At 48.6% G+C, this 14,166-nt stretch overlaps 1 protein-coding gene across 6 annotated transcripts in view; it reads right to left on the reverse strand.

The window, feature by feature from the left end:
- The window catches only part of ELP3 (elongator acetyltransferase complex subunit 3), a 120,362-nt gene that overhangs the window by 19,802 nt on the left and 86,394 nt on the right, over positions 1-14,166 (reverse strand). The window contains exon 14 of one of the 6 annotated variants that reach the window (XM_084829503.1): positions 1,413-1,495. The exons of the other annotated variants lie outside the window; for them this stretch is intronic. Within the exon in view, the coding sequence (XP_084685629.1) occupies positions 1,428-1,495 (68 nt within the window). The 3' untranslated portion in view covers positions 1,413-1,427. Of the gene's footprint in view, positions 1-1,412; positions 1,496-14,166 lie in introns of those variants that run through there. 6 annotated transcript variants of the gene reach the window in all.

Genomic DNA, 14,166 nt, shown 5'->3' on the forward strand with positions numbered 1-14,166 from the left:
AACCAGTGGCCTTTCAGATGTTGTGGGCACTCTAAATCCCATTATTTTTTTTTAAAATCACTTAGGGCATAATCCAACGGCCACTAGACAGCGGCTAGACGGCCATAGGATTTTTCAGTTTTTGGGAACCAACCTCAGAGCCAGCACTCTGAGGTTGGTTCCCAGAAAATTGCCTCCCTGCCCCTTCCCCTGCTGCTTCGTGAGTGGAGTGGATCATCCTGGGCTCTGTGCTAGGAAAAGCAGTGTGGAGTGGGGGGGAAGGGGGCATTCCCGGGGGAGGGGAGTGGCAGGGATGGCAGAAGCGTCGTTACGATGCTTCCTATGTGTTGTCCGGCCAGCCCCCACTGCTCTGAGCTGCTCTGGCTAGACAGCTGAAATCGGTCTTCTGGCTGGTAATGCAGGGTTGCCGGAGCGCAGAGGAGAAGATCCCCTCTGTGCTCTGCCTGCCCTGCATTGGATAGTCCGTTGCCCCCGAGTTTGGAGGCAGCCACCCATCCCAATAGGATTGCTACTTCCATCGATTTAAAGCAGATGACAACAATTACAAAATATGGAATCAACCTAAGGACCCTACAGAAATCCACAACGGGATCAAATGTGTTCAGATTTCTGTGAAGCTGACCTGCAGATTCCAGACCAGACCAGCTTTCCCCAAGTTGCATGGATTCTGTGGACTTGCAACCCATTTTAAAAAAAACCTTTCCAGAACTTTACACAAATGTAATAATTGAAAAATCCATACAATATATAAAAAAAAACCCCACTGGCTGAAAATGCACATTTCCCCCAGAGGCTAAAGCATGGAAATTCACATGGGGGGGGGGATTGTGTGGGAGGGATTTGTGCATTTTGAGAAGGGATTTGTGCATTTTCACAAGGGCGAATTTGCTCAAATGAGAATTAGCGCAAATTTGGGAAAGTGGGGAAAAAACGATTCTGCCAATGAGTGGACAATGGAATGAAAGGCACCTGACAATCCAGGAAACGCAGACAGAACGGTTTTTACAAAATCCATACATCCCTAAAACAAACCATTAAAACCGGTATTCAATAGATAACTAATTAAAGGCACAATTCTACGCGTGTTTAGACAGAAAGAAGCCTTACAACTCCCAGTAATGCTTTCTGTACAAACATGCATAGGATTGTGCCTTAAAACAGCAATTTCGGAAATCAGAGGAATGTAGGGATAAGTGGGTACAATCTGTTCCTTACCCCTAGAACTATGTTATTAGAGTTCTTTCAGTCTGAGATCCCAAAAATTCACCAACCAATGATATTTATTTGGCTAAGAACTGAAAAAATACAAAACCTAGTGGCTAGAGTGTTGGACTGGGAGCCGGGAGATCCGGGTTCTAGTCCCCACTCGGCCATGGAAGCTCACTGGGTGACTTTGGGCCAGCCACACACTCTCAGCACAACCTACCTCACAGGGTTGTTGTTGTGAGGATAAAATGGAGAGGAGGAGGAAGATAATGTAAGCCGCCTTGGGTTCCTTGCAAGAGGAAAAAAGGCGGGATATAAATGCAATAAATAAATAAATAAAATGTATATGATGGTTCATTTCAGTTTGGAAAACAGTGCAAACTTTACTATCCACTAAATTATTGTTGTAAACCATATGTATAGTACTATGTAGGTCTTTTTTCATCGTATTTGTTGTTCAGTCGTTCAGTCGTGTCCGACTCTTCGTGACCCCATGGACCATAGCACACCAGGCCTTCCTGTCCTGCACTCTCTCCCGGAGTGTACTCAAGTCCATATCCATTGCATCGGTGATGCTATCTAGCCATCTCATCCTCTGCCGTCCCCTTCTCCTTTTGCCTTCAGTCTTTCCCAGCATCAGGGTCTTTTCCAGAGAGTTTTCTCTTTGCATTAGGTGGCCAAAATATTTGAGCTTCAGCTTCAGTATCTGTCCTTCCAAAGAGCACTCAGGGTTGATTTCCTTTAGGATTGACTGATTTTAGCGAGCGAACAGGGGGAGCAAACAGGAGTTGGCCAGGGGAGTTGCAGTGGTTGAAGAGACAAAGGAGACAAAGGAGACAGAGGCTAAGAGGTAAGTGGGTTGCAGGAAGCCCAGGGCGCTGCCCTTTATCCTTCTGACTGGCTGTGAGCTCACCAGGAGCTTCTGAGAGCTCCAACTGAATTGGAGGGGTGTGGCCTGAGTACTCCCAGCAGCTGACTGGGCGGGAAGCTTCAGTCTGTTTCCCGCCTCCCAGCTGAGCAGAGCAGAGCAGAGCAAGCTGCTCCAGCTGGTCCAGGGACTACAGAAGCAGGCAAGCTCCCAGAGAGCGAGTGAACAGAGCGAGCGAACAGGGGGAGCAAACAGGAGTTGGCCAGGGGAGTTGCAGTGGTTGAAGAGACAAAGGAGACAAAGGAGACAGAGGCTAAGAGGTAAGTGGGTTGCAGGAAGCCCAGGGCGCTGCCCTTTATCCTTCTGACTGGCTGTGAGCTCACCAGGAGCTTCTGAGAGCTCCAACTGAATTGGAGGGGTGTGGCCTGAGTACTCCCAGCAGCTGACTGGGCGGGAAGCTTCAGTCTGTTTCCCGCCTCCCAGCTGAGCAGAGCAGAGCAGAGCAAGCTGCTCCAGCTGGTCCAGGGACTACAGAAGCAGGCAAGCTCCCAGAGAGCGAGCGAACAGAGCGAGCGAACAGGGGGAGCAAACAGGAGTTGGCCAGGGGAGTTGCAGTGGTTGAAGAGACAAAGGAGACAAAGGAGACAGAGGCTAAGAGGTAAGTGGGTTGCAGGAAGCCCAGGGCGCTGCCCTTTATCCTTCTGACTGGCTGTGAGCTCACCAGGAGCTTCTGAGAGCTCCAACTGAATTGGAGGGGTGTGGCCTGAGTACTCCCAGCAGCTGACTGGGCGGGAAGCTTCAGTCTGTTTCCCGCCTCCCAGCTGAGCAGAGCAGAGCAGAGCAAGCTGCTCCAGCTGGTCCAGGGACTACAGAAGCAGGCAAGCTCCCAGAGAGCGAGCGAACAGAGCGAGCGAACAGGGGGAGCAAACAGGAGTTGGCCAGGGGAGTTGCAGTGGTTGAAGAGACAAAGGAGACAAAGGAGACAGAGGCTAAGAGGTAAGTGGGTTGCAGGAAGCCCAGGGCGCTGCCCTTTATCCTTCTGACTGGCTGTGAGCTCACCAGGAGCTTCTGAGAGCTCCAACTGAATTGGAGGGGTGTGGCCTGAGTACTCCCAGCAGCTGACTGGGCGGGAAGCTTCAGTCTGTTTCCCGCCTCCCAGCTGAGCAGAGCAGAGCAGAGCAAGCTGCTCCAGCTGGTCCAGGGACTACAGAAGCAGGCAAGCTCCCAGAGAGCGAGCGAACAGAGCGAGCGAACAGGGGGAGCAAACAGGAGTTGGCCAGGGGAGTTGCAGTGGTTGAAGAGACAAAGGAGACAAAGGAGACAGAGGCTAAGAGGTAAGTGGGTTGCAGGAAGCCCAGGGCGCTGCCCTTTATCCTTCTGACTGGCTGTGAGCTCACCAGGAGCTTCTGAGAGCTCCAACTGAATTGGAGGGGTGTGGCCTGAGTACTCCCAGCAGCTGACTGGGCGGGAAGCTTCAGTCTGTTTCCCGCCTCCCAGCTGAGCAGAGCAGAGCAGAGCAAGCTGCTCCAGCTGGTCCAGGGACTACAGAAGCAGGCAAGCTCCCAGAGAGCGAGCGAACAGAGCGAGCGAACAGGGGGAGCAAACAGGAGTTGGCCAGGGGAGTTGCAGTGGTTGAAGAGACAAAGGAGACAAAGGAGACAGAGGCTAAGAGGTAAGTGGGTTGCAGGAAGCCCAGGGCGCTGCCCTTTATCCTTCTGACTGGCTGTGAGCTCACCAGGAGCTTCTGAGAGCTCCAACTGAATTGGAGGGGTGTGGCCTGAGTACTCCCAGCAGCTGACTGGGCGGGAAGCTTCAGTCTGTTTCCCGCCTCCCAGCTGAGCAGAGCAGAGCAGAGCAAGCTGCTCCAGCTGGTCCAGGGACTACAGAAGCAGGCAAGCTCCCAGAGAGCGAGCGAACAGAGCGAGCGAACAGGGGGAGCAAACAGGAGTTGGCCAGGGGAGTTGCAGTGGTTGAAGAGACAAAGGAGACAAAGGAGACAGAGGCTAAGAGGTAAGTGGGTTGCAGGAAGCCCAGGGCGCTGCCCTTTATCCTTCTGACTGGCTGTGAGCTCACCAGGAGCTTCTGAGAGCTCCAACTGAATTGGAGGGGTGTGGCCTGAGTACTCCCAGCAGCTGACTGGGCGGGAAGCTTCAGTCTGTTTCCCGCCTCCCAGCTGAGCAGAGCAGAGCAGAGCAAGCTGCTCCAGCTGGTCCAGGGACTACAGAAGCAGGCAAGCTCCCAGAGAGCGAGCGAACAGAGCGAGTGAACAGGGGGAGCAAACAGGAGTTGGCCAGGGGAGTTCGGCAGGGGAGGTCAAGGGGGAGGCCCCTAACATTTTTTTTTTTTAACTAACTTTTTCCCATTTATTTGTCTTGTAACACACACTTCCACACCAGTGGGACTCTGCTTTTAACCTCTACTGAGTAGAGGAGCAGGCACAGGCTAGTCTAGAACAATCACAAAGCTAGACACAAAAAGGGAAAAGGGGCTATGGAAGGACAAGACTCTCCAGTGGTGGTGACCTGCAAGGTGTGTGCAATGTTTGTTTTCTTGCCTGAGAACAACATGGCCTACACCTGCAACAAGTGCAAGTTGATCACGCTGCTGGAGGAAAAAGTAAGTGGACTGGAGCGGCGACTGTCAACCCTCCGGGGAATAAGAGAACACGAAGAGTTCTTGGACAGAATGGGGGAACTACAGCAGCAAAGGGCAGACCAGAAGCTTGAAGAGCAACAGCAAGATGAGGCAGAAGTGGGAAATGCTGAGGAGAAGAAAAATGGAGTAGAGGATACTCCTTGGAAAACGGTGACAGTTAGGAGAAGAAGAACTAGACGCCACTCTGCACCAGTGGAAGCGGTGGAGCTGTGGAACCGATTCCAGGTACTTGCAGATGAGACTGGAGGACAGCCTGCAGAGGAAGAATCACAGGGGAACCTGCATGAGAGTGAGCAAGAGGCTAAAGGTCAGTCAAACAGAGGCGATGAAACCCAGGCCTACAAGAAGAAGAAGAGAAGAGTGGTAGTAGTGGGAGACTCCTTGCTGCGTGGGATCGAGACCCAAGTATGTCGCGAAGACCCGTGGACTCGCCAGGTATGTTGTCTCCCGGGAGGACAGATTAGAGACGTGACTGAAAGGTTGCCTGCACTCATAAAGCCCACTGACAGGTATCCCTTTCTTCTCATCCATGTGGGAACAAATGATACCGCCAAGCGGAGCTACGAAGAGATCACGTCAGACTTTGAAGCTTTGGGAAGGAAACTCAAGAACTTTGGGGCCCAGATAGTTTTCTCATCCATCCTTCCAGTAGTTAGAAGAGGGATAGAAAGGGAACGAAAAATACTCCGGGTGAATGACTGGCTACGAAGGTGGTGCCGACGAGAGAGATTTGGATTCTGGGACCACGGGCTATACTTCCTGGAAGATGGGCTGTTGGCTAGGGATGGGTTGCACCTCACAAAGGCTGGGAAGAATGTGTTTGGACACAGCATGAAGAACTTCATCAGGAGGGCTTTAAACTGAATCCTACGGGGAAGGGAGATGTAATGTTGGGGGTAACAATGGACGTAGGCGCATGCACTGCAATGGAGAGAACAGCGCTGATAGCGCCCAATAATAGTCTTCAGACACAGGTAGGAAGAAAGCCAGACTATGAAGCACATGGTCTTCGATGTCTATATACTAATGCCCAGAGTATGGGAAACAAACAGAATGAACTTGAACTCTTAATACAGGAGGGAAATTATGACTTGATAGGTATAACTGAGACTTGGTGGGATGACTCTCATGACTGGAATACAGCAATTGAAGGATATAACTTGTTCAAAAAGAACAGGAGGAACAGAAAGGGAGGCGGGGTTGCACTGTATGTGAAAAATACATATCTCTGCACAGAAATACAGGAGGAGGAGCTTGGTAGCCCCATCGAGAGCATCTGGGTTGAAATAAATGGAGCAAAGAATAAAAGGAACCTGGTGGTCGGAGTCTACTACCGGCCACCCAATCAAGGAGAAGCCAAGGATGAAACTTTTGAAAAGCAAATAGCCAATGTTTTAAGGAAGCATGATGTAGTAGTAATGGGGGACTTCAATTTCCCCGATATTTGTTGGGAGACAAATTCTGCAAAACATGGCCCCTCCAGGAAATTCCTGACTTGTGTGGCGGATAACTTCCTCCTACAGAAAGTAGAGGAAGGAACTAGAGGATCGGCTATCCTTGACTTGATCCTAACCAACAGAGATGACTTAGTGGATAAAGTAGCAGTTACAGGAACTCTGGGGGAAAGCGACCATGTTGTACTTGAGTTCTTGGTTCTAAGGGAAGCAAAAGCCGAGTGTACTCAAACGCGTACCCTGGATTTTAGGAAAGCTGATTTTAATAAACTCAGAACAATGATCACTAAGGTCCCATGGCAAACAATGCTAGCGAGAAAAGGAGTCCAAGATGGGTGGGAACTTTTAAAAAAGGAAATTCTCAAGGCACAATCACAAACAATTCCAACAAGAAGAAAAGGTGGAAGACAACAGAAGAAGCCAATGTGGCTTCACAAAAAGCTTAGGGATGACCTGAAAACAAAAAAGGACACATATAAGAAGTGGAAAGAAGGCCAAGTAACAAAGGAAGAGTACAGGCAGGTAGCACAGAATTGCAGGGATGGCGTCAGGAAGGCTAAAGCGGAGAACGAGGTGAGGTTAGCGAGGGATGCTAAAAACAACAAAAAGGCTTTCTTCAGCTACGTGCATAGTAAAAGGCAGAGGAAAGAAATGGTGGTTCAGCTATTAAATAAGGATGGCAAAATGATAACAGATGACAAAGAAAAGGCAGAGGTGCTCAATTCCTACTTTGGCTCAGTCTTCTCCCAAAAGAGGGTCTATGACCCCCCTGGCAAAGGCGAAGTACAGGCTGAAGGGGCAGGATTGCAGCTTGAGATCGACAGGCATATGGTCAAGGAACACCTCATTACTTTGAATGAGTTCAAATCTCCAGGGCCAGATGAACTGCATCCTAGAGTAATAAAGGAACTGGCAGAAGAACTCTCAGAACCGCTGTCTATTCTCTTTGAGAAATCATGGAGGACCGGGGAAGTGCCAGATGACTGGAGGAGGGCTAACGTTGTCCCTATCTTCAAAAAGGGTAAAAAGGAGGAACCTGGGAACTACAGACCAGTCAGTCTGACATCAATCCCTGGGAAAATTCTGGAGCAGATCATAAAGCAATCCATCTGGAAGCACCTTGACAACAATGCCGTGATTACTCGAAGCCAACATGGATTTGTCAAAAACAAGTCCTGCCAGACAAATCTGATCTCATTTTTTGATCGAGTCACCTCCCTTGTAGACCGTGGGAATGCTGTAGACATCATATACCTCGACTTCAGCAAAGCTTTCGACAAAGTGCCCCATGATATCCTGATGAGCAAACTTGCTCGAAGTGGGCTAGATGAAACAACGATCATGTGGATCCACAGTTGGCTACAGAATCGGACTCAAAGAGTGCTTCTCAATGGGACCTTCTCAAGCTGGGGAGAGGTAACGAGCGGGGTACCGCAGGGCTCAGTCCTGGGCCCAGTGCTCTTCAACATTTTTATTAATGACTTGGAGGAGGAGGTGCAGGGAATGCTGATCAAATTTGCAGATGACACAAAATTGGGAGGGATAGCTAATACTTTGGAAGACAGAAACAAAATTCAAAGTGATCTGGATAGACTGGAGTGCTGGGCAGAAAACAACAGAATGGCATTTAATAGGGACAAATGCCAAGTTCTGCACCTAGGAAAAAGAAACCAAATGCACAGTTACAAGATGGGGGATACGTGGCTCAACCACACTACGAGCGAGAAGGATCTTGGAATTGTCGTCGATCACAAGCTGAATATGAGCCAACAATGTGATGTGGCTGCAAAAAAGGCAAATGCTATTTTGGGCTGCATTAATAGAAGCATCGCTTCCAAATCCCGGGAAGTACTAGTTCCCCTCTACTCAGCACTGGTTAGGCCTCATCTGGAGTACTGTGTCCAGTTCTGGGCACCACACTTTAAGAAGGATGCAGACAAGCTGGAGAGGGTTCAAAGGAGGGCAACAAAGATGATCAGGGGACTGGAAACAAAGCCCTATGAAGAGAGACTGAAAGAACTGGGCATGTTTAGCCTTGAGAAGAGAAGACTGAGGGGAGATATGATAGCACTCTTCAAGTACTTGAAAGGTTGTCACAGAGAAGAAGGCCAGGATCTCTTCTTGATCATCCCAGAGTGCAGGACACGGAATAATGGGCTCAAGTTACAGGAAGCCAGATTCCGGCTGAACATCAGGAAAAACTTCCTGAGTGTCAGAGCAATACGGCAATGGAACCAATTACCTGGGGAGGTGGTGGGCTCTCCCACACTGGAGGCCTTTAAGACGAGGCTGGACAGCCATTTGTCAGGGATGCTCTGACTTGGATTCCTGCATTGAGCAGGGGGTTGGACTCGATGGCCTTGTAGGCCCCTTCCAACCCTACTATTCTATGATTCTATGATTCTATGACCTTCTTGCAGTCCAGGGGACTTGTAAGGGTCTTCTCCAGCACCACAGTTCGAAAGCATCAATTCTTCGGCACTCAGCCTTCCTTATAGTCCAGCTCTCACAGCCATACATTACTACTGGGAAAACCATCGCTTTGATTAGACGGACCTTTGTCGGCAAGGTGATGACTCTGCTTCTTACTATGCTGTCTAGGTTGGCCATAGCTTTCCTCCCAAGGAGCAAGCGTCTTTTAATTTCATGGCTGCAGTCACCGTCTGCGGTGATCTTGGAGCCCAAGAAAGTAAAATCTGTCACTGCTTCCATTGCTTCCCCTTCTATATGCCAGGAAGTGATAGGGCCAGATGCCATGATCTTAGTTTTTGTAATGTTGAGTTTCAAACCAGCTTTTGCACTCTCCTCTTTCACCCTCAACAAGAGGCTCTTGAGATCCTCTTCGCTTTCTGCCATTAGGGTGGTATTGTCTGCATATCGGAGGTTGTTGATAATTCTCCCAGCAATCTTAATTCCGACCTCTGATTCATCCAACCCGGCATTTCTCATGATGTACTCTGCATATAAGTTAAATAAGCAGGGCGACAATATGCAGCCTTGTTGTACTCCTTTCCCAATTTTGAACCACTCGGTTGTTCCATGTCTGGTTCTTACTGTTGCTTCTTGACCCTCGTACAGGTTTCTCAAGAGACAGGTAAGGAGGTCTGGTACTCCCATCACTTTCAGAATTTGCCAGAGTTTGTTGTGATCTACACAATCAAAGGCTTTAGCATAGTCAATGAAGCAGAAATAGACGTTTTTCTGGAATTCTCTTGCTTTCTCCATGATGCAGCGAATGTTGGCGATTTGATCTCTAGTTCCTCTGCCTCTTCGAAACCCAGCTTGTACTTCCGGTAGTTCTCGGTTCGCATACCGCTGAAGCCTAGCTTGTAGGATTTTGAGCATCACCTTGCTGGCATGTGAAATGAGCGCAATTGTGCGGTAGTTTGAACACTCTTTGGCGTTGCCCTTCTTTGGAATTGGAATGTAAACTGACCTTTTCCAGTCTTGCGGCCATTGTTGAGTGTTCCAAATTTGTTGGCATATTGAATGCAGCACTTTAACAGCATCATCTTTTAGGATTTTAAATAGCTCGGCTGGAATACTGTCATCTCCGCTAGCTTTGTTGTTAGTAATGTTTCCTAAGGCCCACTTGACTTCACTCTCGAGGATGTCTGGCTCAAGTTCAGTGACCGCACTATCATGGCTATCAGGGACATTCTGATCTTTCCTGTATAGTTCTTCTGTGTATTCTTTCCAGCTCTTCTTAATCTCATCTGCATCTGTTAGGTCCCTGCCTTCTTTGTCCTTTATCGTGCCCGTCTTTGCACAAAACGTTCCCTTGAGATCTCTGATTTTCTTGAAGAGATCTCTAGTCTTTCCCATTCTGTTGTTTTCCTCGATTTCTTTGCATTGTTCATTTAACAAGGCCTTCTCGTCTCTCCTTGCTATTCTCTGGAACTCTGCATTCAGTTGGATATATCTTCCCCTTTCTCCCTTGCTTTTCGCTTCCCTTCTTTCCTCAGCTACTTGTAAAGCCTCATCAGACAGCCACTTGGCTTTCTTGCATTTCTTTTTCTTTGGGATGGATTTCGTTGCTGCCTCCTGAACAATGTTACGGACCTCCGTCCATAGTTCCTCAGGCACTCTGTCTATCAGGTCTAATCCCTGAAATCTATTCCTCACCTCCACTGTATCTTCATAAGGGATATGATTTAGGTCATACCTGAATGGTTTAGTGGTTTTTTCCTACGTTCTTCAATTTAAGCCGAAATTTTGCAAGAAACAGCTCATGATCTGAGCCACAGTCAGCTCCAGCTCTTGTTTTGACTGACTGTATAGAGCTTCTCCATCTTTGGCTGCAAAGGACATAATCAATCTGATTTCGATACTGAACATCTGGTGATGTCCATGTGTAGAGTCGCTTCTTGTGCTGTTGGAAAAGAGTGTTTGCTATGATCAGCGTGTTCTCTTGGCAAAACTCTATTAGCTTTTGCCCTGCTTCATTTTGTACACCAAGGCCATGCCTGCCTGTTATCCTGGTGATTTCTTGACTTCCTACTTTGGCATTCCAATCCCCTATGATGAAGAGGACATCTTTTTTTGGTGTTAGTTCTAGAAGGTGTTGTAGGTCTTCATAGAACCGATCAACCTCAGCTTCTTCATCCTCAGAGGTTGGGGCATAGACTTGAATTACTGTGATGTTGAATGGTTTGCCTTGGATTCGTACTGAGATCATTCTATCATTTTTAAGATTGTACCCCAGTCCTGCTTTTCCCACCCTTTTGTTGACTATGAGTGCTACTCCATTTCTTCTAAGGGATTCTTGCCCACAATAGTCGATATGATGGTCACCTGAATTAAATTCGCCCATGCCTGTCCATTTTAGCTCACTGATTCCCAAGATGTCGATGTTCAATCTTGCCATCTCATGTTTGACCACCTCCAGCTTACCTTGATTCATTGATCTGACATTCCAGGTTCCTAAACAATATTGTTCTTTACAGCATCGGATTTTCTTTTCACCACCAGACACATCCACAGCTGAGTGTCCTTTCGGCTTTGGCCCAGCCGCTTCACTCTTTCTGGCGCTACTTGGAAATATCCTCTGCTCTTCCCCAGTAGTATATTGGACACCTTCCGACCTGAGGGGCTCATCTTCCGGCGTCATCTCTTTTAGCCTTGTGATATGTTCCAGGGGGTTTTCTTGGCAAGAATACTGGAGTGGGTTGCCATTTCCTTCTCCAGTGGACCACATTTTGTCAGAACTCTCTGCCATGACCTGTCCGTCTTGGGTGGCCCTGCACGGCATAGCTTATGGCTTCACTGAGTTACGCAAGCCCCTTTGCCACAACAAGGCAGTGATCCATGAAGGGATTTCATCATATAGCTTATATAATATATGACAGATTGTGCCCTAAATTACTACCAATCCTATGGGTTGCTCCCTGGGAACCCAGAGGCGTACGAGTATCCAGTGCAGAGTGGGAGGAGCCTTGCATCTCCTGTGCTGCATTTAAGCTGGATGGGTGTTTTCCCCCATCTAGCGGAGGCTTCAGGGAGGGGGACGGAAGGAGGCTGGGGCGGCCACAGGAAGAGGCAGAAGCCAGCTGCCCTGGCCTCTTCCCCACCCCACCCCCAGGAATGCCCTTTTCCCGTCTCCGCGCTCCGTTTGCCGAGCGTGGAGAGGGGGTGGGCGTGGTTCTTCCTGCGCTGGCCACAAGGGGGCGGGGCGTGTGATTTCCTGGCTACGAGGCAGAGCCCTGTCTCCGATCTCGTATCCAGGAAACCAAAGAATCCTGGGTCCCCCGGATGCTGTCTAGGGGGCATAGGATTGCTCTCCCCATCCACATATGGTTTGTAGATAATGTTTTCATGTAAATGATATGTGTGAAAAGTTAACTCAGTGTTTAAAGAAAAAAGTAAAATAAAATAACAAACAAAATAATGGCAGGAGGTAAAAGGGTAGTAAGGGCACGATCTTGTGCATGTTTGGATAGAAAAAAAGTCTTACAACTCCCAGCATTTCCCACTGGGGGAAGTTGGGAGTTGTAGGACTTCTTTTCTGTCAAAATATGCACAGGATTGCACCCTTAAGAACAAAGTATACTAGTAGTAATCTAATGCAGACTGAATAAGTGTTTACAATCCCCCTGAAGACAAGCAAAGAGGGGGCCACTATGAGGTGGCTGATGGGAACTGGAGTCCAACAACACCTTCGGGGCCTCAGTTTCCCGACTCCTGCCTAAGACCTTTCACTTGCATGCTGTTTCCTTCTGCTCACATCACATTCTCGCCTACAGAGTTGGAAGGGCTCTGGAAAGAATTGGGGCAGATGAGCAGTGGGGTTCTTGCCATCTCCAGGGAAAGAGGGGGGAGGGGAGGGCTTGAAGACAACCCTGGGAAAGGGTCGGGCTAGCTGTCACTGGAGATGGGGTGACGGTGTGGGCAGGGTGTGTGAGATACACACATTTGGGAGGATGGCATCTGCGTGGGGGGGGGGGGCAGGAAAGCCATGAGCCAGTCATGTATGTTCCCAGGAGCAGGGGTTCTCCTTCCCTGACTCCCCTTCTCCTGTGGGATCCCCCTTGGAAGCTTCAGAAAAGAACTAGATTTCAAGATCTGCCTGATTTGGACAAACTTGTAGTTGTGCCGGGGTGTGCGTGCGTGTGCGTGCGTGCGTGTCAGGCTGGCAGGGACTGAGGTTTTAAACACTTCAAATTTTTCATTTTAATCTGGCTATTTTCTGTGCAAAATTGGGATGACTGCCCTGCCAGAATGCTTCCTGTCTTTTTGGCACCAAATGAAGAAGACGGTAACTTCTTCCTCCTCCTCCCTTCTTACTTCCTTTCTCCTCCTCCTTTTTCTTTCTTTTTCTTTCTTTCTACTCACCTTTCTTCCTTTCTCCTTCTTCCTTTTCTTTCTCCTTCTCCTCCTTTCCTCCTCTTCCCTTTCCCCCCTTTCTTATGCTTCATTCTTTTTGCCCAGCATGGTTGCCCTTACAGCTGCTGCTTCTGTGATTTGGTAGCAACTGAGTGTGTGCTTGCGTGTGAGTGCAGTTTCCCTCTTGTTCTTAATGTGTTTTTACTAATTTCACCTGTACACCACCCCTGGGAGTCTTGTACTGAAAGGCGGCCTACAAATTCACTAACTAAGGAAATATTCTCTCTCTCTCCCCCCTCAACTGCCTGTCCAGAGCCAGTGGGATATAATGGGCTTAACAAACAACAACAGCAAAGTAAATGAAAGCCATTGTTTTGGATGATATGCTGAAGAGGAGAGAAGGAAGCCACCCTGGCAGGTAAAGAACCGAGACCCTGAATGGTCCCAGGGGGGAGGTCCCAGTTCATATCATGGAACCAGAAATGATGCTTCTGAACCAGGATTGGGAACCTTGTGGCCCTCCTGATGATTTGTCCTGCAACTCCCATGATCCTGCCACATGGGCTGGCTAGGCCTAATGAGAGTTGTGGGCAAAATATCTGGAGGACCATAAGCTGCCCACCACTGTCCCAGCTGAGCCCTCCAGGCATGGGGGGAGGGCATCCAGAGATAGCAAGTTGCCCCATTCATTCATTATTACACTTATACCCCACCTTTTTTTCCTCTTGCAAGGAACCCACAGCGACTCCCATAGTCGTCCTCCTCTCCATTTTTTCCTCACAACAACCCTGTGAGGTAGGTTAGGCTGAGAGCCATTGAGTGGCCCAAAGTCACCCAGGGAGCTTCATGGCTGAGTGGGGATTAAAACCTGGATCTCTCAAGTCCCAGTCCAACGCTCTAACCACTACACCGCACTGGCCCCCTCATGAGTTTTCTCCCCCACCTCTCCTTTGAGTTGGATTATTTTATTATCCGGAGCTTCTCCTCTGAGTTTCCATTCATCTATCCATACTTCCAACTATGGAAGTACAATTTCTACAAGCTTCTTAATCTCCTTTTCCTTTTTTAGCTATTTCCTTGAAAAGTGTCAATGGAACTTTACTGGTGGGATATCTTTGTCTTAGGACAGAAGTTGGGTTGGATATTAGAGGTTGTTATGGC

This window comes from Heloderma suspectum, chromosome 1 (genome assembly GCF_057233095.1).
Source record: "Heloderma suspectum isolate Gila_16-S chromosome 1, 16-S_ref, whole genome shotgun sequence".
Classification (NCBI taxonomy): domain Eukaryota; kingdom Metazoa; phylum Chordata; class Lepidosauria; order Squamata; family Helodermatidae; genus Heloderma; species Heloderma suspectum.